Source organism: Tympanuchus pallidicinctus, unplaced genomic scaffold (assembly GCF_026119805.1).
Source record: "Tympanuchus pallidicinctus isolate F22 unplaced genomic scaffold, pur_lepc_1.0 scaffold9, whole genome shotgun sequence".
NCBI classification, from domain to species: Eukaryota; Metazoa; Chordata; class Aves; order Galliformes; family Phasianidae; genus Tympanuchus; species Tympanuchus pallidicinctus.
Genome location: NW_026294813.1, coordinates 2687435 through 2715162, shown reverse-complemented (window position 1 = coordinate 2715162; position 27728 = coordinate 2687435). Strand labels below are relative to the sequence as shown.

The following is a 27728-nucleotide window of genomic DNA, read 5'->3' as shown; positions in this document are numbered from 1 at the left end:
AATAACTTTTATGCAAAGGAAAATAGTCTTCTTTAAATTTCTTTTTGGTGATTTTTTTTTTTTTTACCCCCTTTACTCCCTCAGTTAATGTAAATAATCACCATTTTCTTTCTTTCCCTGCATTTCTTTGCAGCTTGATCACATACTGTCCCCACCACCTATGCCTTTTCGAAAATCCAGCAATCCAGAGGTCTTATCTGGCCCCGGAAAGTCTTTCAAATATAAGAGGCAACTGAGTGAAGATGGGAGACAGCTCAGAAGAGGAAGCCTTGGAGGAGCTCTGACTGGTGAGTTTGGGGTGTGGGCTCTGCCACCTGGAGGTGTGGCAGATGTAGTGTTGATGGCACCTTGATCTGGCCTTGTGGCCAGACTCTGGAGGAGCTGTATCCCCACCTGAAGCTTCTATAACGTCTCTTCTGTGTGTGGTGCCTCATAATCAGTGAGGTGAGCTTATTCTTGAGACTCTCTCTTTGTGGAGCGCTGACAGTGCAGACTGAAAGTACTCTGTTTCTTGAAATTTCCATGAAAATTTGGCAGACTGGCAGTTTAAGGGTTATTTGAGATACGCTTGCATGAATTCATCCATAGGATTTGCATATGTCTCGTTTCCTCGAAGAGCTGAAGTACACAGATGGTCCCTTTAGACTGATTCATTAAAGAAAAAGCAGTTTGGTCTCATTTATCTGGTGGATCCTTCCCTCCCATAAACAGCTTAGCCCTTGGCACGGACCATGGCTTCTGTTCGGCAAAGCCGTCCATGGTAGCAGGTAGGCAGGGCCCCCTTGCCCTGATGTCCCTGTGTGCTACAATGGAAGATGTACAGTGCAGAAGTTGTGACTGTGACCTGAGAGTGTATGGCTGTGATGCTCACTGAAGAGTGCTTGTTATTGAATGTGTGAGTGAAATGAACATGAAAACATGGGGACAAGTTGCATATTCTAGATAAAAGAATTTTTAACTCATTGGAACCTAGCAATTAAATACATTCCTAAAATGCAAAGTGAGAGGGACAGTATGTCTCGGTGAATTTTCTGAAATTGATAAAATTGTGGCACAGTATCTTGTTTTGTCCAAGTTTCATCTGGTAGCAGATGAAATTCAAAGGAGGGAAAGCTGAATTGGCATGTATGTGTGATGAGATTGTCTCCTGTCTCTCAATTGTATACAAAGTTGAAAGGCAGTTTTACTTGGGAATGAAAAATGGCAGATATAGCTAACCTTCCTCAGTGAACTTTTGTGAAGTACTTTTAAAATACTTGCTTTTCTAACTGACTTCTCACCCCTCTCCATGTCATTATGTTGGAAAAAGCCCCAGAAGCTAATACAGTACTTCTTTTATGTAGTTTGTAGTTTGATGTCGTCTACAAAGCTGCGAAGTAGTGACAAGTGTTTTAAGAAGATTGCTTCATCATGAGTTTTTTTATGAGGATTTTTTTACAGCAATCTAGTAGTATTTTTGATCCACATGGTCTTTATTAAGATGAGTGACTTGCAGCACTGTGACATGTTTGATTTTTGTTGACTGTATCAGTGAAGGCTCTGGTGTCTCTGTTACTTTTTAAAAAACTTGATGTGAGGACCACGGTGGTGTTTTCCTGACAGTGGAAATTGCCAGCACATTACTTATTATTTTAGCAGGAGTTGGTATGGGTTTTTCATTTTATTTTTGTTCAACTTTAAATTAGGCTAGTGGATTCAAAAATTGAACTTTCCTGCATAAACCCTCCAGCTAATGAGGAGAAGGCAGCCTAATCAAAAACAAATGAAGCAAGTGTGCTCTGCAGCTACACTCCACAGTCTTTATCTCTGTGCCTGAATTATTGCTTGAGGTTTTTATGAAAGGAAACGGATATACTTTTTGTCTGCTTGCAATATGTTGTGTGGAGTTTTATATCAGGATTTGGGAATATGGTGCAGTGATGTTAAACTGCTTTATTACTAATGCACTTTCAGTGAACCTGAATACCCTAGGGCTTTAGATTAATAAAATACTTGAAATATCTTAACAGCTTTACAATACTGATTAAACTAATCAAAGTCATTCTGATGACAAAAAGTCCTTAACAGGATATAAAACAAACAAACAAACAAAAAAACCTGGTGCTGCAGATACAGAGAACCACTTCCTTAAATTGTTTAAAAATGCTCAGAAAACTGAAGTTAATTTTTTTAACGTTACCCTGGATTTGTATTTGTCCACCTCTTCTGGCATAATTAAATTTCTGAATTATTTGTAGTTTCTTCCATGCTGAACTGTTGACAGGTGGTTTGAAACCACAAGTGTCACAACATGACTTAAAAAAAAATAAAAACATGAGGTGGTGGTGTCAAATTATAGAATATCATGGGGTGGGAGGGACTCACAAGCCCTGACATTGAAGTGAGTAATTTTACTGACTTGTCCTTGCCCTTGGCTTGGGTTAATTCTTCTCTCATGCATTTCTTCCTTAATTTCTGTGAGTTTCCACTTGTAAAAAGATGCAGATTGTCCAATAAGGAAAAGGTCTAACAGTTAATCCTGTAAAATGCTTTGGAGTGGTATTTTTTGAATACTGTAATGTATAGTCTCTGCTTGTATCATTCAAAAATGTTAGCTTTACTAAACTTCAAGAAATACAGAATGTAGGAGTAAGTAAAGCAAGAGAAGATTCCTAGTTAAAAACTTTGCAGGATGTGCTTATGCTGATGCTTGTTGTTCACTCCAAGTGTTAGGAAAGCTGTTAATTGTGTTTTCTTATTTTGTCTTTCCCTTCTCCATTAACAATACAGAATTAGTGTGCCATAAAGTGTTAGTAGTATTAATTTTTTATTTATGTTTTTATTGTTAATTTATACAAACCAGGATATTTCAAGTCCTGCAGGGCTGAATACTAATAGATATAAATAGAGGTGTTTTTCACCTCTGGGAATAGATACCAAATAAATGAGTTTATTGGGCTTTACAAGGAGGAATAATGCTATGTGAGACATACAAGAAGAAATAAAATTTGCATTGTTGTAATATATTGGATGAAATTTACAAAACTTGAAGGATTTCAGTTAATGAGAGTCTATTGCTCTGAATAGGCTCAGGTAATTTAGCCTACTTATTTAAAGTAATGGGGCAGTGAGAAAAACTGAGAATGATGTAAAAGGTGATCTTTCGAATGGGATATCAACACGAAGGATACAAAATCAGTATATTTGGAGGAGAGCTAGGATGGAAACTGAGCTTACATTTAGCATTGTTTTGGGGAAGCTTGCACCCAGCATTTTTATTTTTTTTCCTGAACTGCGCTGTTTTAAGCAATCTTTACTTAATCTGCATCCCCAAGGAAGGGAAGGAGGATTGAAAAGAGAGGCAGAATTTGGAATAAAAAGAGTTTACTGGATGTTGCCTGATACTAGCCTAGCAAATGTACTTTGATTGCTCTTGTTGTGAAGTACCAGCAGTACTGCTTAATAGAAAGAAAGGAATGGCAAACAGTATTTTGCAGTTGAAGTTGCTAAGCAGAAGCACTCATAAGTTCAGCAACTTCAGAGCAAAATTATTTTCTACTGGCTAACTTGGAAGCAATTTGTGACCAGCTCCTTTTCTGTTTTAAAATACCAAATGTTTCCAAATTGTTATAAAGTTTGGGGAGCAGAATTGCCTGTGCATTCTCTGGACTCCTTCTGGTTTGTTGCAGTACACCTGCACACAGTTACTGGGGGACTTGCTGTGCATTCAGTGTTTGCCTTCTTTCCTCTCTGCTGTTTCTGCATACTGGCCCCTGCCCCATACCCTTTCTACCTTCCCTTCATGCATATTTTTCTGTAAGGTGTTGGCTGCATTCTTTACCTGGAAGTAAATTGGAGCTTGGAGTTCTGCTTACGCCAAAGATTGTATAAAATATGATCCTTGTACAGTCTATGCAGCTGCTTTTGTAATAGTTCTTTCTCAAAGATAGAGGAAAGAGGTTTGTGATTCTGAACAGTGCTGCTGCCCTTTGTGTGCCATGGTGATGATGACGCAGGCAAAGCCTGGTCAGATGGGGTCAGCTCTGCTCTTCTCAAGGCAGTTGACTCCTGTGTGAATGTAAATACCTCTTCCCCCTTGCTTTTTAGTTGTCTTCTTAAGGATTCCAAGCAATGTACAGTCTTGCACTTTAAAACTTGTTTCTGATCAGGAGAAAAGATGTTTAATTAAAAAGCTGCTTTTCTGCAGTGGCTGGTTTTCTTGATCTCTGCAAACATCAAAGGGCTGTCTACATGCAGAGGGGTTTTGGCTTAAATTGTCTGCAGATTTTAGTTTGCTGTGTTCAGAGAAGCTTAAATAGAATTCAGAAAGTAATGTGGAAGGCTGAGAAATTAGATGAGCTTTTACTATGGAGGAAGTTAACCTGGGAAATCACTCAGACAAGCAAATTGAATTGGCCTTGCTTTCATATCCCATTGCTGCTCAACTTGCACTGCAGTGTGTGGGGCATCTCTGTTCAGTTTCCTCAACTGCTTTGATATTACATTTGCAGATTGCTATCTTTCTTTCTACTTCTGCATTGCATGAATTCACATCACTGGCAAGAGCTTGCATTTTGCAGAATGCTGCAGCTAATCCAGTTGTGTCCTATGCTTCACAGTTAGATATATAAAAAGAAAGCAACCAACCACTAAACTTTGTTACTTGTATTTTGAACCTTTTATCTCGCCTCCTGTTATCTCATCAATAATTGCCTGGAAACAGACTTCCTGCTGAGCTAATTGTCTCTAATTGTGGTAAAGCTGTTATCTTGCTAACCATAAATTGATCTTACACAAATACTAGTGAGATAATGCGTACAGTTTTCATTTTACATTGTCTTTAATCTGAACATCCTGCAGCACTTTTCATTAATGAACTTAAGTCATTATCTAGTGATGAACTAAAGACTAAGAAATTTTGGAATGCATGTATTTTTCTTTGTTTAATGTTTCTGCTTTGATCAGCTTCCCACATCTAAGCCATCACTCATCTAAATGTTGCCAGCAATGATTGTTATTCCCATATAACTAATCTGCGATTGATTTGAAATCAATCTGGGTAGTCTCAGTCTGATTTTTTTGCATTAGAGTTTCATCACTCGCACTAATTAGCAGAAAGATCAGTGTTATGGGCCATGAAGAACAAGCTGTTCTTTGTTATCTAGAGTTTGGCATCTGCTGGCAGGACTTGCAGGCTGTCCTGCTGCACGTAGGGGGAGCAGCTGACAGTGGCGGGAATTTGGAGTTCTGGTCTTACGTTGTGGAGCATTTCTCATGAATATTGCTGATAATGCAGATTAGCTCATTAAACCTTAATGTGGGAGGCTAGGTACAACTTGATGGCTGTGGAGAGTTTGTCATGAAATCATGGAGGATACTTTGAAGCCTTGTTGTCACTGCTACCTTTCCATTCTCTACAACACTTCATCATAACTGGGATGTGACTGTGTTACTGACAGCATTTTTAGGGATTGATCTTTATCAGTAATGGCCAGTTGGAGGACATGAGGCGTTCCTTATTTCATCTTTACTGTCTCAGAATTGCTTACTGACTTCCAGCCTGAGCAGCAGCGCCCCCGCCACTACGTGGAAAGCAGTGACTTCACCCCAGACGCTACAGTTGCAGGGGCATTGTTTGAGAACCTTGTTGCCATGGATACGGGGCAAAGATGGCTGTGTGTACCGGCGCCCTCTCGGGCATCCCCTTCGTTAGGAAACCTTACCTTCTGATCTTGCTTCCCTTCACACATGAGGCCAGACGTAGGTTTCAAAGTACTGTTCTTACTGGTGGCGGGCGGTTGTTTTGGGACGTCCTTTCCTGCTGGCAGCAGTGAGGAGGCCTGTGGTGCCAGGCTGACGCCATCGGGCCGCAGTGGGGGCTGAGGAGGGGCGTCTGTGCCCAGCACAGCGGCGTGTTGTGTGGCGGGGACACGGCGCTCGTCATCCAGGCTCACTGCCTGCCCTGGGCTCCTCTCGAGCCCTCTGGGCGCCTTAAGTTCTTCATGACACATTGTATCACGTGTTAAACTTCTTCTGGAATTGGTAGAAAGAGAGAAGCGAGCTTTTCTGTGATTACATACGTGAGAAAATTATTTTTTAAAGCATGTACTATCAGGCTGTCTTCTACTGATAAAATATGTATTTTTAAATTATTCTAGGTGCGCTAGCGCTTGAGATGACATTAGGTTGTATTTATCATTGTCAGTTACCTTTGTCGTTTAAGGCTTCAGTCAACCTGTGTACTTCAGTTGATTTTGCTTCCCTGCGTGCCTAGGAAGATGATTTCCATATTCTTTGACATGTCTGGATTCTGCATCATGTAATAGTCTCAGATGAGAACAGGAGATATTGTATTCCTGTCTCATTATTTTGCCTTTAACTCCTCGATTGCTGTTTAATCGGACTTGTATCATCAGAACATGAGAAGTTGATTGTTGCTGAGATCAAAGCAAACCACAGCAGTGGTGTGCCTAATTAGCAGATGAATTTGCAAGTTGCCTGTTTTGAAAGGTGAAGAAGTAGAGTTTAGACCTTCTCAGGATTTGCTATAAAAGCAGCTTGAGATTTGTTTAAACAGTCACTTTTCATTGTGGAAAAATAAAACAAGGAAAGAAAGGAGAATATGCATGGTAAATTTCTGAGGTTTAAGCTGCAACCTCTTAAGAAATACCCCAGTATCTGTTGAATTAGATCGTTCAAGTCCCTGCAGTGGTGCAGCTGCAGAGGCACATGTGAAAGAACTTGCCTGGACTTAGTTAATTGATTGGGTTTAACAAGCTGTTTAAGTAAAACTGAGCATTGTGATCATGCAATCTTTACTGCTGCTGGTACCTGAGCTCCTTAGTGCACAACTCTATTTGCATCATAATTCCACACCAAAACAGCATTACTCATACTTGTTTAAGTCTTCTCTTTTCACCTCTGTGCTCTACCCAGTGTCAGCTTCTTACCATCACTAAGCAATTGCTGTGACCAATTGTGAAGGGAAGTTGTACTTACTTAACCAAGGCAGATGCTTTAACATAAGTTGGATGTACAGCTGAAGAATGCTTAAGAGAGGAAGGCAGTTTTTGTGTGTAATCCTTGTTGAGTTTTCAAATTAAAAGCTTTATAAATATTTCCTAATGAAGACGGGAGGAGGCATTTCTTGTATTTAAGAGATCAGCTCTTGAATTTTGTGGCTCCTGAAAAAGAAAAAGGGGTAATATTAGACATATTTAGAGTATGGGGAAGGGCCACCTCACTTCGTGCTTGCAGTGATTAGGGGTTTAAGCTTAAGCTAAACAAGAGTAGATTTGAATTAGATATTAGGAGGAAATTCTTGACTACAAAAGTTGTGAGGCACTGGAACAGGACATTGATAAGCTGTGGATTCTCAATCCCTGATCTAGTGGATGGTAATTGATTATGAATGATTTGTCAAAATAAAAATGTAATTTCATGGAATATCTGTTAGCAGAGGAACTTTTACTAACTAACATGTGAACAGGATTCTATTTTGTATCTTGAGTGTCTTTCTGCTGCTGAAATGGGTTGAAAGAAGTTGCTTACAAGCGTGAAACATTTTCTCTTAGTCTGGAAACAGGTCTAAATCTTCAATCTACTGGTTTCTGCTGTCCAAACTGTGTCCATTTTTAAAGTTGCAGTTGTGTCTTAATTTTGCCTTTGATGGGCCACACTTATTTAATATATGATCAGATATCACTTCTTCAGCTAATTTTAGAAAGTGAAACCAAGATTTTAAGAGGATTCTGTGGTGTATCAAAAGTGTAAAATACATAATCACCTTTTAATAGGATTTCTTACAGAGTCTCCTTGTACAGCAACAAAAGAAATGATAATGGAGTCAGTTGAAATTCTAGGCTTAACTGAGTGATATTATGCTTAGCGGACAGATTGCTTAAAAGAAAAAGTTCACCTCTTATATCAGGCTAGGAAATTGGCATTGCCTATTAACTTTAACCATGTGTAGCTGATAATATGCTTAACATGCAAATTTTCTGAAGTAGTAGGCAATAAATGAGGCATGAATAAAACAGTAACTCTTTTGCTTGCTGGTAGTCATCTGAAATTGTATTTAAATCAAATTTTTTTGACACAACTACAGTAAAATAAGGCAAAATGGTGAAATTTTCAACTTACAGTTTTAAATCTATTCACCGTTTTTACTTTTGCAGTTACTACTAATAGGAATTATATACTTTGATTCCCCATTCAATGGTGTGAGAGTAGATCCTAAAATTTATAGCTTCTGCATTATTTCTTACTGCTGGGCAGCCTACAGCAGTCAAATTTGAAATACTAAAGCAGAGTGCCATAAACATATGGTGAACGGCTGAGGTAGGAGGGCTCTTCGCTTCCCCTGAGAAGCTGTATGTAGGCTGTGTCCACGTGGTTTTGGCTGTTCTGTGAAGTGCTTTGGGCTGCTCAAAGCTGATGTGGCTGAGTCTGGCTTTGGTGTTTTTACCTGTATCAATGACACCTGGTGTGAACTCTTTCTATTTTGGGAAGGAGAAAAGGGAAAGGCATAGAAAGAGGCAGAAGTACCCAACTGTTTCTTTCAGCACGTTTCAATCACCTAGAGCTGTCTGCAGTAGGATCCAGTTTTGTCTTCTGTGTGGTTCATTCCTCTTTCTCTTGTACTTTCTCTTGCACTTGCACTTTGTTTCCCAGGAGTGCTGTGAAGTGGAATCATGTTTGGTGAGCTTCTGTACTACAGAGATCAGTTCTTGAGATAGGATCAGTTGTTGTTTCTTAATCAAAAGTTGTGAGGGAGAAGAATCTACTCATCTGAGATGTTCCTAAATAATATGCATCTGTCATAAATATCTGCAATCAATTTCTTGAAGCAAGCAGAACAATTATTTCCTGGCTTTTGCCCCAGAGAGGTGACAGGATGGCTATAGGTTAGATTGCAGAAACACATTACTGGTTTAAGTTGTCGGACACTACAGTAAAGCGTAGAGCTTTGTCTTTGGGCTAATTGTGTCCATTGTTGCTGTCAGCACATATCCAGATATCTGAGCTTCATAAAGGTGCACACCTGTTTTTCGTTTGAAACTGTGGGATGGCTTAAAGGCTTTTAGTATTTTCATTGGAAATTATTTCCATTAAAAGCTGTCAAGATGCTTCTTTTGTGTTTATACTTCCATATTGATTAACTGTTTCACCACTGGAATGTTAAATACTGCTCTGAGTATACTGCTTTGGTTAATGCAAAAATGCATTTGTTGTCTGAAGATTTTATTCATCATAAGCAATTGTTAAAATACCCAACTGCTGGAGACTTGGCGTAAGTAATTCTTAACGTGAAAATGGAAATGAATTTTTAACCGTTTTCAGTTATTCTATTAGGATATGGATTTCAGAGGAGGAAAGGAGAAAGGAGAATAATATTTTAGTTTTGTGTGTTTTAGTCCCTTTTGGCCTTAAAAAGGAAAGCCTACAACAAAGGTACTTCAGACAAATAGAAGATTCACAGTGATTTCCTTTCCGTCTTCCACTGTCCATTATATAGGAAAGGAAATGTTTGACAGAGAAGTTTGAGGGGAAGGTGACACTTTGAACTACAGTGATGTATTTCCTGGGTCTTATGGGGATTATGTAATATCATTAAATGCTGCCATTACATAATCTGGAGTCACCTTTCATTGAAAAGCATTTTGATAAATGTGCTGGACTAACGAGCATTGCATTCAGACGTGGGAGGAGATGACACTGGAAACAAAACACTGTGACTTCAGGCTATCTTAATAGCTACATTGGGCTTGGAAAGGATAGCAGACAGGCCAGCGAAGCTATTGCAGAAGACATGGCAGGATGTCAAAGGCCATTTTGGGATTGAATTGGATAGCAGTAGGTGAACCTATATTAGTAGATGACTCATCTGTACCAATAACTGATGAAAGTAATGATAAAATTACAACCTGTGTGGCAGTAGTCTGCTGTTACATGGAGATTATGCTGGCCTCTGGTGCTGTTTCTCAGTTGTGTGTGTGTGTCAAAATGCTGAATTACGATGGAAGAGGTGAGCTGGACTTGAGGTCGCAGACAAGTCACTTCTTTCACAAAGGAAAGCTGCTTGGAGCTTTGCACTTGAAGGCAGAAATGAGTGTAGTGTGAAAATCAATAATGCATTTTGGCTCGAGTTTTATGTGTAATACTGATACTACAGACCCTTAATGATGAGGAAAGTGTGGCTGTGTGTAAATTCAAGGGTTATTAACACAGCTGAAATGTAAAAGGAGAAAAAGGCATATAGTTGTTAATGAAACGATAGTGGGAAGAAGTGTAGGAGTAATATGAGGACAGGAGAAGGCCATATTGAATTTTTGAATAGTTCAAAAATTGAGGTGACATGAAGTTTCTTTTATGTGGAGGAATCCAGGGAGAGTTGCTGGTTAATTCACAGCAGGGGCTGTTTATTGTACAGTGGCCTGAATGAGGCAGAGTTCTTGACCCTTGAAGAGTGGACTGAGTTTTGAAAGAAATAGTTTTCCTTAAGAAATATTGGTGTTCCATTTATTTTTGAAAATGAGAAAACTCATTGCATTCATTTAAACCATTTCCAGTTTTTCTTATTTTAAGAAGCATAGCTTTAAAAGTAGAGCTGTCATGTTCAGGGTATTTTTTTGCAGTTGGATTTCCTGTTGGCAACTGCTGCTGTTCTTGACTCTCTCTGTAGAAAGTTTAAAGCTATTCTCAGATGAGCCATTACCTTTTTTTTTTTTTTTTTGTTATCCACAGTCCATTCCAATTGTACTTACATAGGGGGTGCATTTACTACCTGCTGTTTCTGTGTTTAGAAGCATCTGTGGATGTACACTGTAAAGATGAACTAGAGTTCTAGACAGTCTGCTACGCTTGCCCTGATTTCTGTTCTTCTGGAAGTCTGTTGTGCCCTTGAGGCTCCTGACTGGGGATGAGGATGGGAGGAGTGATCATAACAGCATCACAGCATCACACGTGCTCATGCTTTCATTGGTGATTCTGATCAGTTTGAGTGTTTAATTAGCACCTCCATGGGCACTTCAATGTTATTTAAAATATTTCTAGAGGTCACCCATTTGAATTCAGTAATGGAATACGAAGTGAATTCTTACACTGCAGACACTGGCTGTGATGTAGAGGTTAATCTGCTTTGCTTTCTTGTCAGCCTTCTTGTACAACATTTTGTTGCTGTAAACATTAGACTTGGCTCTTCTCCATCTTCTCTGTTAAAATATCATATTTTTTCTTTCGTGTGTTTCAGAAAGATAAAAACTGGATAAAATACAGATGTTTTAAGGGACAAAGGATAAAGGTGACTATTGAGGTGTTCCTTGTCAGTGTAGCCTTGCACACAACAAAGTGCAGAATGCTTCACTTTGCTGAGTGGCTAACGCAAATAGGAGTTGTGCTAATAGCTCGCTGTTTTGGATCTGGCTCCCATTTAAAACAGGAAGTGCAAACATTAATAATGCTCTTATTTCTTATATACCCTTCTGCTTCCAGGCTTCTCTGACTTGTTAAACCCTTGCCCTTTAGGGATCCAAGCTGAAACAAAGCTGGAATACTTTGTGAACGAAATCCAAGTAATTACCTTCAATTTTTGTTTGGGAGCCCAGTGGGATTCACCTGAAATGAGAATTAGTGCAGTCTGGGAAGGGTCTAGTGTCTGACAGTGGATTTTTCAAGTAGTTTAAAATTCACACTTTTAAAGTGCCGTGGTTAGACAAAGAGTACTGCTGTACCCAGTTCTAGAACAAACTTTGTCATTAAAGATTTCTTGCGTGTGTTCTCCTTTGTTCTTCAGATCAGAGGAAAAGCCTGTAGCTTTTAAGTGCTGATTCCTGTGATGATGCAGTACACCAGGAGTATGCTACAGTGATCAATTTGCAAATTAATTTTCCCCTTTGCTTCTAACAGTTAATATGGAGTTTGTAAGAAATTTGTGTAATGTATGTCTGCTTGACAAAATGGATATTGCCAAAGCATTTTACAGATGTTACCATCAATGGTAATATATCTTGTTTGTGGTTATGTTTGACTTTGATGAGATTTTTGAAGCATTCTTGCCGTTTCTTTCCAGTGTTTTTATCTGAGAGATATTTGTAATCTGGTACTTGACAATAGGAGTGTCTAGTTTTCGCTTGAGAACCTCATCCTAACATTGACACTGGGGAGAGGTGTCAAAAAGTAAGTAAAGAAGATGCATAGACCTCTTTCCTTGTGGAAAGCATTAAAGAAATAAAACATACCTATTTAAATGCAAAATATGAATAACTTAGTTTTTTCCACTTTATTCCCACCTTTTTCAACCCCACCCCCTGCTGTGGGAAAAGCAATTAACCATATGAAGTAATGGATAGGAGTTATAGCTTTATGTATACGCCACTGGCACATTCCAGTTGTGTCATCAGTGGAATGCCAAAGACATGGATGTTGAATCAATGACTGCAGCTTTTTGTGGCAGCTCTTAAGTTGAGGATGAGTAAGGACATGTGAAAAAAAAAAACAAAAACCTGGAATCCTGGAGAATTGCATACTTGGGCATAACACTGCGTCTTTATCTACATTTTTCTACTTGTGTTGGTCAAGCTGTTAGCAGGTTGGGTGAACGGTATGTACAGGTTCCACTTTACCAGTGTAAAAAGACTATCTCATTTCGTTTCTTGGGGACTCTCTACTTCCAGAAAACTCTTTGCAGAGGACTCAACAACTTTATGGATCTGCTGTTTAGAAGTAATGTTATAAAACTAAAGATCTTGATTTTCAGGCAAAACAGAGGCTTCTTACCAGAGCACAAATCCTATGACAAAGTTAGTTCTCTGTTCTCAGTTGTTTTTTGAGGGCGCAGTGACTAATGGACTAATGTGGCAGTATTAGCATTTCAGGAAACAAGTGCTTAGTTAGTATATGTGATTTTTTGAATATGATTTTTAATCACATGTTCAGTCAAAATCTTACATCTTATTTTTGAACATAGACTTGATTGGGAAAAAAAGAGAAAGTCTTTTGAATTGTCTGTTTGCATCAACTTGATGGTTTCATGAGTCAGTTGCTTGAGTAGTGTGATTGTCCCACTTCTACATGGTTTTCAGAGATGACTGGATCCCGTGATCTCTAGAGGTCCCTTCCAATCCCTGCAATTCTGAGACTGAGGATTTAAACATTGACATGTCGGCTAAGATCATCCTCTGTAGTCTGTTTTGTGGCAGAGTGTGAAAATAAGCAAAAAGGAAAGGCATTATTACATGCTTGACCTCTTAATATTCTCCACTAAATATTCTCTCATTCGAATATTCCCTGCTGCTTCTTTGCTACTCAGAGGCTTCCAGAAATAGTTTCTTCCTACTTAATAACTCCAAGAGTTCTCTTTTCTATGAGCTTCTGCAGTCTCTCCGCGAAAATGCAGAAGTTTTGATGTTACAGAATCACTCAGGTTGGAAAAAACGTTAATGATCATTGTGTCCAACCACAACCTAACCAAACTACCCTAACCCTAACAACCCTCCACTAAGGCATGTCCCTGAGCACCACATCCAACTGGTTTTTGAACACATCCAGAGATGGTGACTCAACCACCTCCCTGGGGAGCCTATTCCAGTGCTTAACAACCCTTTCCGTAAAGAAGTGTTTCCTGATACCCAATCTAAACTTACCCTAATACAACTTGAGGTCATTTCCTCCCATCCTGTCACCTGTTACCAGTGAGAAGAGACCAGCCCCACTCTTGCTGTATGCAACTTTCAGATACTGGAAGAGAGCAGTAAGGTCGTCCCTCAGCTTCCTCTTTCCCAGACTGAACAGCCCCAGTTCCTTCAGTCTCTCCCTCAGTAGGGCATATTCTCCAAGCCCTTCATTAACTCTTCTTAAGATCTTAATCATTTGACAAAGAGTTTCATAGTTCAGTCATTTTTGCATGAAATAACATTATCATTTTTGGAACAGCTTCCCGTTTCCTTCTGTTGCCTTACTCTGGAAGAGGCAGCAGTGATTGTTGACATTCCCCTTCTTTCCCGATAATGATGCCATCTTCTGAAAATGTGTGATTCACACAACAAAATGCCTGTAATAATTCAGCCATTTAAAGTATTGAGAGTAGTCTTCAACGACAAGGGAATCCACCTGTGTAGAATTTTTGATGTAACCTAATCAGTTACCGCAGTTGATCAGAAGAGATGAAACTTTAACTGTTCTCATGTTAGCCTTAGAGGATCGTGGCTTATCATAGCTCTTCAAAACGAAAGTATGAAATGAGTTGAATCAAGCTTTGGATTAATAGCAATAATTAAAAAGGACAACCTTTAGAAATATATGTATTATTATTTTCTTTTAATTGTGGCTAGCATTCAGAATTCAGATCTGTTTGGTTCAGTCCCACCATTCTGAGTGTTTGCATCTATTGTTTCATTGATCACGTTTCAAAGTTGGAAAAAATCGATTATGAAAATGTTGGAAAAAAAAGGTATTTGCATAAGAAAAGTTTAGCATGTGGAAGAGCATCATTGAGGGGTGGCAGGTGAGTACTGAATCTGCTTTGATGAAATTGCCTGTGGTCATGACTAGTGATAGAACAAATGTTTGAAAATGGTGAATGCCTGTGGAAATACAGCTAAGAACTTTATCTTATAGTAGACTGCCTATTACGTTGCCTCATTTGCAACATCTAATGTTTTAACAAACTCTCTCTTGACAGGCAAGTATTTGCTTCCCAATGCAAATGGACATCAGCTATGGCAACCTGCAGAAACCACCAATCTTGTTCGCATGCGCTGCCAAGCACTTGGGCAGTCAGCACCTTCACTTACTGTTAGTTCGGTGAGTAATTTTTTTTTAAAGCTATGAGCTTACAAACAAAAAAATATTTCTTGCATCTCTGTAATGTCAGAATCTGCGAGGGGATGGTGATCCAACCAGAGTTTATGTCCAGGTTAACCTCTCTTCCTTAAACTGAATCTTTCCATTAACTAATGCATTCCTGCGTGTAGCACTGCTTAGTATGTTGAGTGTAGCTAAACAATGTTTATAATAGCAGAAAGTGAACTGCTTTGCTGGATTTAGCATAAAATCTAGTTGCATTTAATACAACTATATTATATAGCTATTTGCATTTAAATGGTTTCTTCCCTTAAAAATAGAAAGAAGGCATGCTTTTTTAGATGACAATAGATGGTAACTGTCCCTTCTCCTGGGCATTCTTTTCCATCAGTTTATTTGTTTCTGCTTTCTGCAGGACTATGTCCTCAGGAGAAAGTGATAATATGAAGCATGAACTTAATTAAGCCTTTTGGATAAAATAATAAGAGAAGAGAAAGGGGAAGATATACCTCCTACATTTGAACTTCAGACTTTTTGTGTTCAAATGTCAATTGTCCTCTTCGTGCTTCTGCTTAAGATCTTAAAAAGTGTTAAAATTCAGTGCAGCACACCAGATTTAACCCATGTTTTTCTTTGAACTCTAGTTCACTCTAGTGAATGTATTTTGTGTTGTATAAGAAAGCAAAAATATGTTATTAATAATTGCTCTCATCTGCCCTTTGGCTGATTATGAAAACTTTGCTTTTTCATATCTACTTGAGAGGAGAAACTTTTTTTCTTTTTTTTTTTGCCATAAGGAAAACTTGTGGGTCAAAGATGACTACGAGCAGACGATGCTACGCAGGTACCATTGTGCTGATTTTTAGGATTATACTGATATGTACATGGCTGGTTTATCCACAAAGCTACCTGAAATAATGTTTCAAGAACAACAAATCAGCACTTACGGATATAATTATGATTTGTACTTGATGCTGCTGCTTATTATCTCTGGCTCTTTGGAATGGATGTGATGTATTGTATTGTGAAAGCTAGAAAAAGAATAAAACCAGCCTTCACAAATAGCTGTCCTTCCCTAATAAGCGGTGAGGTCATGCTAAGCCTAAGTATGAGTACACAAGTGTTTGCTGCTTTTCAGCGTGCTTTTTACCTCTTCTCTTTTTCTGAAAGAGACAGACAGAAAAACAACACCCAAGTTATTGCTGACTTACACAAAACAATGTTAAGTCTGAATTGGCAGGCATCTGTACTTTGGTGTATTTGATTTTTCTTGTCATTTTATGAGTGTGAATTTTTAAGAATGGTCTTATGGAACTTGGAGGGTAGTTACTATATAAAGGACTTTTTTATATGGAGTGTTACCAAAAGGAAACAAAATAAGAAATGTTCAGTATCTGTGAAAGGCAGTTTTACTTCTTCTGAAAGGGCCTTGCCTCCTACTTTCTTTTAAATAGTATAATTCTGAAAATGTGTGTATCTGTTAAATATGCCATTAACTTCAGCTAAATTGACATAATGTTGACAGTTATTATGAGAACTGTTTCAAAACTAATTATGCTAATTAGAATGTAACTACCAGTAATTGCATGTATTCAAACAGCACACCAACACCCTTTTGTGTGGCTTATTCCCCAGATGCAAAGCAGACATTTGTTCCTTGAGAAGCTGCAAAATTATAGCTTAGGTAATAAATGATTGAAAACAAATAAAATACATCCTTTAGAAACACTAATTGGTTAGACAGTATCAGTTGTGCTTGAGCAAATGACATAATTTAAAAAAGAATCTTTATTTCATTGAAGAATTGTAGTGAATTCTTCAAATCATTAATTGCATGGGTATTTATTATTTAGTTTTATCTATTGAATTTGAAGAGTAGCTGATTTTGTTTTAAAATAAAATTATTAGAGAGCAACAAAAGCCTGTGTCTGAAATTTAGGTTACTTTAAATTTTAGCTCTTTCTGCCCAGGAATTCAGGTCTTCAGTGCTTGGTTATGTATGTGAGCAGCTATTTAATATTCTAAAAGTTAATAATCAAATCCAAGGACTGCACTTGTAAGAAACTCAAATAAGATATAATAGAAATCTCTTAAGTAGCTAATCTTAAGTCTATCTCTTATCTGAAATCTCCCCAGCATAGTTAAGTAAGTACTTTTCAGAAGTACAAAGTCTGAATTGAGGAAGTTGCTTGAATGCTATGCTGTTGTATAGATCTGAATACCATGTTCTTGTTTGGCTTAAAAAACAACTTGACATCAGAGTCTAATCACAGAATCTTTTTAGAATGGAAAGTATTTATTCCTATGAAATGCTAAAACTGCCAAGTTATTATAGCCAGATTTCTCTACATCAGTTGCCTCTAGCATTTAAGACTAGAGAGTTGTTCCCTCCTGTGTATTTCATTTCAGCTATAACTTGCCCATGAATATGTATATTTCTTTATCAGTATTTGCCTTCTAACAAATTCTTAATTGCAGTTCTAATTCAGTAGTTAGTCCTAATTTGGTGGCAAAGGAGGAAACTCAACATCCATCTTTGTAAACACTTCTACATATTATTTGTACACGGAGAAAGGCTGGAGTAGATGTGATCCAGAGCCATAAGACTGCTGACAAATGAATGCATGAATTTGTCGATAGGGTGTCCTGTTCCACACAGATGTCTTTTATTTGTCTACATTGTTTAGTATTTGAAATATTCACTGCTCATTTCTGTGAAAAACGTATTTGTAGAGTCAACTGCTTGACAGAACTCTAAAATGTTTGATTCCTTTCCTAGATTCTCTCACTAGAATGGGCACAATTCATTCTGATGCTATTCTTGCTCATACTCAAAAACAGAGGTGGTGACCACCAGTGTTAACTACCTTGTGTAAACTGTTCTAGATTTCTTCGAACTAAGAAGACCTCTAAAGCTATACAATACCATTGTGTAGGACTAGTAAATAAATGATAACCTCTTATACAAGCCTGACCTAGTTTAAAATGTCCTCTAACCAATAGAAATTGTAACTTACAAGCATGCCCTCTTTGTGTGTAAATAGGTCTTCTCCCATTAGCTTCTAAGCTTCCAGTTAATAGAATGTATTTGAGCTTAGGCTGGAGTTGAAATATGTGTTACTCCAAGTAGTTTGGACACTTTATTAGAGATGAAGGTAGATTTAGTCCTTTTCTGTACTATATTAGAATGTTGAAATCCAGTAGAGATGAAATGTGTATAGGAACAAGCAGTGCATCCCTATTTTGCACGTGAATGCCATGCTACTATTCTGTAGGCATAATGACCGTTCTCCCTCATGGGAGACTTTCCCCAAACTATGAGAAGGCTCACTGGGACTACTTTTTCCTGCCAGATAATGAAAAACCTGGGTCTGTTAAAATGATCTTCTGTAGCATACAGTGTCAGCTGAGCATGCTTTATGCTTTTGGATTTTTGTTTGATATGTGGGACCCCCACAGTGGAAATCATTAAGCTAAAACATAGTGCCTTGCCCCTAGAAGTAGTTCTTGTTACTGTGCCTTAGCATAATGCTCTCAATAAAGGCTTATTCTTGTTTGTTCTGACAGTTGAGTTATAATTAACTCTTAGAAAAGAAAAAAAAATCCAACCACCCCCTAAAAAAAACCAAAAAACAAAAGCCAAAAGAAAAACAAGCAGGAAAAAAACCAAACAGTGGAAAGTACAGCAAAGTCACATCATTAACTTGTATGCTGGTAAGATTATTCGCTTGAGAAATGAGAGTATGGATGGTTTGCCAATAAACTATATAGCCAGAAGAAATTGATATGTAATCAATTACACTATTTGATATTTGGATGCCTTTTTGGAAATAAAGTGTTTTTCAGCTTGTTTTTAGAGGATAACTGGGAATATAATGATGGTACTTTTTGTAGCCCTGAAGGGGTTTTACTGGAGTGGAGGAGATAGTAAACAGGATAAAAAGAATATGGGGAGTGGAGACTGGAAAAGTAACTGGAACTGGGATGGATGTAAATAAATTCAGTTACAGTGCTGTCTCCCAGTCCCCATCACCAAAACCAGCAGAAAAAAACTGTCTAGTGTAGCTGCTTGTCTAGTAACTTACGATAGTTAAAGCACTGATTCATGAATACATTCTCTTTTGCTTGAAAAGTATGTGCTGGTATACAGATTTGCTGTTGGTGTTCTGATTTCTGTTCTCCAAGCGCTTGATAAAATTTAAAACTAATTACAGCTCTGGATTTAAAATGAATGACAGAGTGTAGGTGCTGGGAAATAAGAACTTAGGAAAATCTTGGTGTGTTGGGTAGTGGTTACACTTCCATTGGCACTCAGGATCTCAAAGTTAACGGAAAGATATTGATAACCTTAGATGTGGGTGCTCCCTGTGATGACTGTGGGAGCAGCAGTAGGTTAGCTAGAGTTCTCATGTGAACTCACAACCTCTCTTCTGTTCTTAGTAGTCATAGGAATTTGGTACCTCAGTTTTAATTGGGGCATATATTGTCAAGAAACTTAAACCAGAGAATTGTAGAATTTTCTTCTTGATGCTACTGGAGAGTAATTATTACTGAAGGAAACTGGGTTTCTGCTGTGGCATTTGCAGTTAACAGAAATGGAAATACTGAAACTCTTTCTGAGCTTTCTCTTGAAGTTTGACCTGAAATGGTGAACTTCGCTTGCAAGTTGATGAGGTGTATATTATTGTGCTCAATTTTATTTGTGGAGCAGTATCCTTGGATTGAGGGATAATTAAGTGTGGCAAGCTTTTTAACTGATTTAGTAACATTTCTGTTTTCTTCTCAGTCAATCAACATATTTTTATGCCTGTGGTACTTGCAGAGTGATTGTAAGGTAGCAGCGGATGTAAGCAGACAGTGTGGGAACAGTAACTCATCTTCAGACTGAAGTTCTTCTGTGGTTCTGATGATGGCAATAACTCTGAAAACAGGCTCATACAGAGGCACAGCTGACTTGCAGACACTGGGGTGGGAGGGAAGATACAGTTCATCCACTCTGGTAGGAATGGAAGTTTCTCCTCTGATTTTGCTTACAAACAGAGGTGTATAGGATTTTTCTGCAGGCATTTTTCAGCTTGAGAATATAATGCAGAGCCTTCTGCTGTGTTTAGTATGACTCCAACTTCTCGTGTCCTAAGTTTCTAGGCTTAACAAGGAGATACAGCTTTACTAAGTTGTAAGTGGGTTGATTGCTGCAGGTTGGGCTTTGTGTATCCGGCTGGATATTTGTATTTCTGGTTTTAGTTGGACTTCTTAAAATGTTCATGAAGTCAGACATCTTGCTGTAAATTGACTTTTTCTGTTGAAAGTGGATAGGAGTGTGGACTTGGTTATTTGCTGTGGGAAAGATGAGCAGCTACTGGTTTACTGGACCTGCTGATGTTTGTGTAAGACCTCAAACAGTCTGACACAGTAGCCACTTAAATTGTTCTACGGCCACTGTGTTTGTTCCACTCTTTGTACAGTCACAGTGGGCTATGACTTTAGAGACAACTGTTTTCATCTCAGTAATGCTAGGAAATGTTCTGCTTGTTGTTTTTTTTTTTTTCTTGTTTGTTTTTTCCCCTCTGAGCACAGTATGTCCTGGTACACCATGGTAATTTGTGTGCCTGTATTCAGATGGACCATGTTTTTTTTTAGTGTAGCAGTACTAAGAGCATTGCATCCATTAAGATTTTTCTTCTGTTGTATTGCGGAGATGAAGGAACCTAGAAAAGCACAAAATTGACTTAGTGTCATTTGAGTAAACAATGTAATAAGCAACAGGGGATTGGTTAACTGCTGCTCTCATGAATGCATTTAACCTCTTGATCACTGCTGAATGTCTGCAATTATGTGGTGCAGTGGAAAATAGGATGTGGTCGGTTAAGTTCAGAAATGATGATTGGCTTTGTAGCGAGTAGAAAAACTTCACAACAACATATAGCTAAGAGTGCAAGTAAGGACTGATCATGGTTTCCTCATTTTATGTTAGGTTATCTTTTAAAAAAATGGGTGAGAGTTGGTAGTAAGAAACAAAGTTGAATTAGAAGATTATTTGCTGTAAATAAGGGAGGAAAGAGAAAAAGCTGAAGTTAACAGATAGCTAATTTACAACTGGAGCAGAGATGAATTTGAGTGCATTTGTAATTATTTGGCCAAGAAAGCAGATGCAGGCAAACATCCCTAATGTGATGATTCTTTCCTATAATCCAACAACTGTGAATACATGTGTTTTGGTACACTTTTTATACACACTCTCCTGTACATGATACAAATTAAAACTAGTAATTTAGTAGATCTAGTGATAGGGTAAAACTACAGAGCATTCCTTTTGGCTAAAAACTTCCTTGGCTTGCCTGCTTTGTAATGGATCCTAGGCCGGTGGGAGTCAGACTTCTGCAAAGTGCTTACCTTTTGAATTAAGTTGAATGTTAAAACATTTAACTACTATTCTCTAATGAAGGAGATTGCTTTTGTGAAGAAGAATGACCATGCAGTGAGTGGGAAGTGTTGAATTTTAGAGGGTAAGGAAAGGCAGAATTCATTAAGAAGAATTAAACATCTGTAAGTGAAAGCACATTACTACCATTATGTCTTTGATGAAATATTGAATTATTGGAAGAATTAAGAAGCAAAATGGGGTGTTTAAGAAAAAGAAATAAAAAGGCTAGGTGCATAATTGTTCAGAGTGATTTAAAAATGAATAATAATTTAAATCCTTCCCAAGGTTAATAGTTCTGTTTGAAATGCAGGTCTATTCTTACTGTCTTCACGTACAAACTTCCAAATATCTAGGAGGGATTATTCAGAGAGTAATTGCTATTGTTATTGTCTTGCCATGTGAATTTCTTTTAAGTCTTTGCTTCTCTTATAGGGTTCTGAATCTAAAATGATCCGTTGAACTGACTGTTAGAAAATGCCAGTATTGTGAAATCAACTCAGAGGCTTCTTTTTTATTTTGTCCTTGAAGATTGAAATATAGTTAGATAGGCAGACCTGCAGAGAAATAAGACTGTATTCAAATGTGTCTGTGGTTTCACAAATAAATTATGGTATGGAAAATCAGCAGGCTCAGTGATTTGCTAGAACTCTTAGATTGGCTGTTTTGGTGACTCATTGCACTTTGCCATACTAAGGAATACAGTATTTGATGCAAAACGTGAAGTCATTAAAGCTGAAATATCAGTTGTAACCTGTGTTTTCCTGTGTTCTGTTATTGAAAGGAAGGTTGATTACTTACAACAGTTGTTACTTTAGAAACAAGTTTGCTTCTGTTATGATTATTTTTCTTCTGTGATATTTATGACTGCCATGTTTTCTAAACCTGCTGGATGTCTGTAGCAGAAGTGGATTGATGCAGATAGGATTTCGTCCAGCAGGTGGCACAAAAACCTAGTATGTACCTGTGTATTGCGTATCCTTTTAGCATGGCTGCTGTTAGGTGTGTAGTTAAGATTGTTATTAAGAACAAACCTTAAAATACAATCAGGGAAGCAATATTATTTTTTAAGAAACTACTAAACCAGCGTCTACTTTGTGTTCTAATTTGTGTAACAGCTTTCTGTACCCCTGCACTGACCTGTGGCTTTCAACTTTAAATTCATCAGTCTAGGAGTCCTGAAGCTATCCCTGTTCATATGTGTTTTCTGAGTAATGCACAATGGCTCAGGAGGACAGTAACATCTCTCTTAGTGCACTGCTAGACTGAGTAGCTGGAGTGCTCTCATGGGTGCACAGCAAGCCAGCCTGGCATGACTGAATTGTTTCTGTGCCACGTAACAGACGTGGTCTGTGGTGGTGAAGGGGAAGGCAAACTGAATGGCACTGCTGATCCATGCAGTTGTATTGGCTGAAAACCTTTACTTCTGAAATCCAAAAGTTGTGTACTAGAAGTGGGTGTAGTAAAATACAAACTGATTGTGATTTTGTTGTCTCAAAGCTTCAGCTGGAGACTCATAGGAAGTGGTACCTTAAAAAAATCTGAGGGGTGCAGTGTCTGTCTTCATTCCTGAGGGATACTGGGTATCCTGTCAATCTCTGAAAAGGTTCCTTTCATGTGAAGCATTTGTTCCATCGTTTTCAAGTTCATAGGAGGGACTCAAGGCAGATGTATGGAGATGTAAATGGCACGAGAGACTGTGAGGAAAGGAGAGCTGGAGATGAATCATTTCTACATTTACTGTGGTGCTGCAGTTGCAGAGAATTTTGTTGCTTAAAATAGAAAATACAAACTCTCTCCAGAAGATCTAGTTCTAAAATGATTTCTTAGCTTTTAATGAGTTTATTATTAACAGTCTGCATACTGAAAAGGGTGTCCTTGTGAATTACACAGTAGATTATTGGAATGCCTCTCAGCTTTCTAGTTGACATATTTGATGCTGGAGAAAAATTCTGATTTAGTAGTGAAAGGTCACATTCTGTTTAATGACTTCTAGAGGAGTAAATCTTGTGATCTAAGATGAATGTGGGAAAATTGAACTAATTTAGGTACCTAAAACTTCTTGAATACATTGAATACATTACTACGTACTATTTATTTTCTGTGCTAAAATTGAGTATATAATGATGAGAGGTGAGTAGCATATGGTTAATGTATGAAGAGATGCTTAGTCTTCGTTCTTATGGAAACTGTCACTGTCTGAAATGAAGAATACCAGAATTAGATCAGCATAGAGCTAACATGAGACTTGTTTGAATTTGCACTTCATTCTGGTATGATATGCACAGATTTGTAGCAATAAAGCTATGTGAATGAAATACTGTGACACTTTAATATTGAAATACATATTGTTTAGAATGTATAGAATTCTGTATGAATTATTATACTTTACTAGTAGTAAATTACATCATCATGAGTATTAGTTGATTCTTTTAGAATTAATTAGCTTGTCTGGAATGCAGTGCATTTCAATAATATTCTGATAATTCATTAATCAATAATTAATATCTTAATTTTGAACAAGGGCACCTTAAGTTCCTAACTCTGTAAAATGGGAGAATTGCTTTCTCTGTTCTCTTCAAGTTCATGTGATACAGTTTCACAGCTTTTACGGTAAATGAGATCTTAGAAAATAAATCATGAAAACCAAGTGTTGGATTTTTATTACCATGCTGAGATCATCTGGGATAAAGCTGGTCTGTGTTTTCTTGCAGATTGAATATCTTAGTTGAAATACTCCTTCCTGTTAACAGCAAAATGAGCAAGGCTTCCTATGGCTGTGCAAGGGGAAGTCCTTGCAGTGCTTAGTGCTGAGCTGCATGGTGGTCAGCGGGTCTTTTCCCTGCCTTGAAATGGTTGAGCTCCTTCAAGTGCATTGTGATTGCCCTTATCTCAGTGACAGCTTAAGTGTGATCAGTCTTGCCTGCCAGTTTTGATGGGGCATCTCACTTCCAGTGCAGTCATCGATTTCAGTAACACTTCAGAGAGCAACTTTTGGAAGCTGAAGGAACAAGAGTCAGACAGATAGATAGTGTGTTGTCATAGGCTTTTTTCCTCAGGAAACAATAAGACATTACTGGAAGTCTGCAGCATTACACTGAAGAAAACTCTTTGGGAATGTGACAGGAGGTAGTGATGCTGTAAGTTTCTGATTGCCGTAAGGTGGCTGGGTGTTGTTCTTTTTCAAGTTCTTAAAAGGTCATCTTTTTGATTCACCTGCACAGCAGTTTTCACTCCACTGCAAATGCACATCTTCCAGCTCCCAGTCTCATACCTAGCTTTGGCTTTCATGCTTCCTGTTTGCTAGATTGAATGTTAAGCCTAAGCTCTTTGGCAGCATTCTAATTTAAATGCTACCTTTTAGTAAGATGACTAATGTATATTTTTTTTAATAAATGATGAGGAAAACCAAAGCCTCTCATATTTCAGAGGACAAAAACCTCAGAACATTTCTTCTCTGAGTTTTGAGTGAGTGTACGCTGCTTCCTTGGAGAGCATTGTGGTGTTCTTTTTTCAGTATAATTTTTTTGAATTTTTGGGTGATGTAGACAGATGTAGTTTTTCTGTACAGGGTGTCCTTTTCATCTCTGAAATACATTGTAAAACATAGTAGGTGAATTCCTGTAGGAACCGAAAGCTATTTTTAGAATACTACAAAACAGAAATATGATCTCTGTACTGTGGTGTTTTTTTGTTTGTTTGTTTGTTTTTTACTGATATGCAAAGTAGGAGAATTATTATGGTGTGGGATTTAAGATGATTCCACTTCTATTATGAACATTCAGAAAGATAACCTTGGGGTTCTTTGTAGAAGTGTAATGTCATCTTCCACTGACAGTTTGTGCTTTATCTTTAAAAGTAACTCCAGTATGCTTCAAAATATAGTTTTTGTGTGTCTGAAAACTTTTGAGGCCTACAGTGTGTCTTCAGAAGAAATAATAAAAGTAGGATCCACCTCAGGGAGACAGTCAGGGACGTTGCTGGAATTTGATTCACACTTCATTGGTAGTGGATAGGAAGCTATGCTGCCACAGGTTCTGGAAGGCTTTGGAGAGTCAGCTCTGAAAGATTCCTGTAAAGCTTCGTGCTCTCCTGAGTTCACAGGTATCAGTGGTTATTTGCTGTGAGAAAGATGAGCAGCTACTGGTTTACTGAAGCTTGAATATTAGTAGTCTCTTATATCTTTAAGTGAACCTTTGTTTGTGATTAGACCAGGACACTATTTTCAGTGTTCCATTGTTGTTATGCACTGTAAAAACTGTTATTGAGAATCTGCTGCAAAACTGCTATGACTGTGTTTCACTCTGAGATCAGACTGAAAGCCTTTGGCTTAAGGAACAAGCTCACTGAACTCAAAAGCTGTAGGTAGATTTTAGCTTGATGCAGCCTTGGGATTCCAGTTTTAAAATAGTCATTTTTGCTATATGCCAATACTGTTTGTACAATCAATCACTGTTCCAGTTTCCGTTTCGTTTAATTATGTTGGTAGCTTTATAGAATTTTTCTTTGCAACTTTTTTATTTTTATCTTTTTAACTAATACATTGTTTATACTAAACGGGTTGCACTGTGAGGCACGGAAATGTATGTATGTATGTATGTAAAATAAATGTTTAAAAAGCACTCAATGAGTGACAGAAATCTTAGCTATGCCTGCTAGGACAGTAATTCTTAGTGCCCAGTAAAGCTGCCTGGCTGATGTGCAAAAATAAACCAACAGAAAGGTGCGTGTTTACCTGTTTTGGTGATGTGGAAAAATAGTTGCTGCCTGTGGGATACCAGTTGTAAGGAATCCTTATTTCCTTCCTCTAATTTGGTTTCCTTTTTCAATATGCTGGGTTTGTGGATTTATTTCTGGAGGAGGCAAGGATCTTTAAGGGGAAGCTGGAGATTGATAGTAAACCACATTTTTCTCCTACCTCTTTCCAGTGCCATATCTCAATAATAAACATGTATCTATATTTTAAAAATTGTTTCCTACATCATCTTTTTGTATTAGCTGTCTATTAGCCTTATCCAGTCATGCATTGCTGCAATATTTTTAGCAGAAGATGTATAAAAATTAGAAGCTGGTTCTTAAAGCCTGACCTTTCATGATTAGAATGATAAAATAACATTTGCGTATTGAATTGCAATGGTGTGAGGAAGACTATTCATGGAAAACATGGATGAAGATCTTCAGCTCTGCTATGTATATTAGGTCTGATGTCATGAATGGGTTTTACTGTACGTACACGTATTGCAAATACATGTGGCTGACAAGTTGACTCTAGTAGCTTCTGTTTACCCTTGCACATGCAGAAGCAGTGCTGGTAGGTGCTGGTTTGAAAAGCATAACTACAACTTGCAGTAGAACACACTCTGGAGTGGCTTATTTCTCTTTTCTCAATGTCCTTAGAGAAAGGTTGCATAGGAATTAGTGTTAAATGCTTGCAGTTGTTTCCATTCCTGTACATGTAAAAACAAGTATCTGCAGTGATAGCGTGTGCACTTACCTGAACTTCTGAAAATATGGCACAATATTTTAATTTTGCTACTAACAATTATGTGAATAGCTTATCAATAAATTAGAACACAATCAGAAGCTTTAACCAGTGCCAGGAAAACACATTCTTGTGGGTTGCAAGTTTTCAAAAGTCAAAGCAATTACTGGATTGGTTGTTCCCTGTTCTGATCTTTAGATTTTTCACAGTTGTGAGGAAAATAATTATTTAAAAAATTCAGTGGTGGTAATTTGATGTCATAGAGTACTTAAGGTATAAAAAAACTAGCCCTAGAGACCAATTCAGAGAGCAGAGCACAAGTGAGTTGTTCCATGATGCGTAATAAACACACTTTATCAGATGCTGCCGCCATGTAGTATGAAAGTGGCAGCCCCACACTGAGTATGCATATTCATTAAATTGAATTTCCACTGTGAAACTTGAATTAATACACCTATTTTCACATGCCCCATTTTTATTTTTAAACTAAATCATTTCATGGTAATATCCGTTTTTTCTCAGAAAATAATATTGACTGACAGGCCTAAGTGAAATAACGTGATGAATTCAAAAAACAACAACTGAATGAGGAAATAAGCCAGTTCTCTGCCAATTGTACTAAAAATTGTTACATTTCTTTTCAGCTTTAAATAAATGTAAACCTATTGGTTTGTACCTAAGCTAACTGAAATATTCTTTGTAATTATCAGGAAAATTCTGCATTCATGGGGAAGAAACCTTTCTGAAAGTATTGTCTTAAGGTAATTTTGCCTCCTTGGACAGGGAAGAAGAGTTTCCTTCTTCAAATACCGTATACGTGTACAGTTTTGTCATGCACATACCACAGAAGTGTGCCTTTCTGCAACAATTGACATGAAGGACTCTGTAAATACTGTTGTTAAAATGTTTAAGAACATGTTTCATGATTTTCCTTCTGAACCACAACTTTTTAATACCTGACACTTACTATCACGTTTTCATCTTCCATTCATTTTACTGAAATAATTAGCTGGAAAGTGATAAGAGATTCCTGGCAGAAATAGC

General features: G+C 37.7%; 1 protein-coding gene across 4 annotated transcripts in view; it reads left to right on the top strand.

Moving 5' to 3' along the window:
* Positions 1–27728, top strand: part of MAST4 (microtubule associated serine/threonine kinase family member 4) — a 284153-nt gene that overhangs the window by 62578 nt on the left and 193847 nt on the right. For all 4 annotated transcript variants that reach the window (XM_052670248.1, XM_052670246.1, XM_052670247.1 and 1 more), the window contains exons 2-3: positions 134–287; positions 14660–14781. In XM_052670248.1, the coding sequence (XP_052526208.1) occupies positions 134–287; positions 14660–14781 (276 nt within the window). The remainder of the gene's footprint in view (positions 1–133; positions 288–14659; positions 14782–27728) is intronic.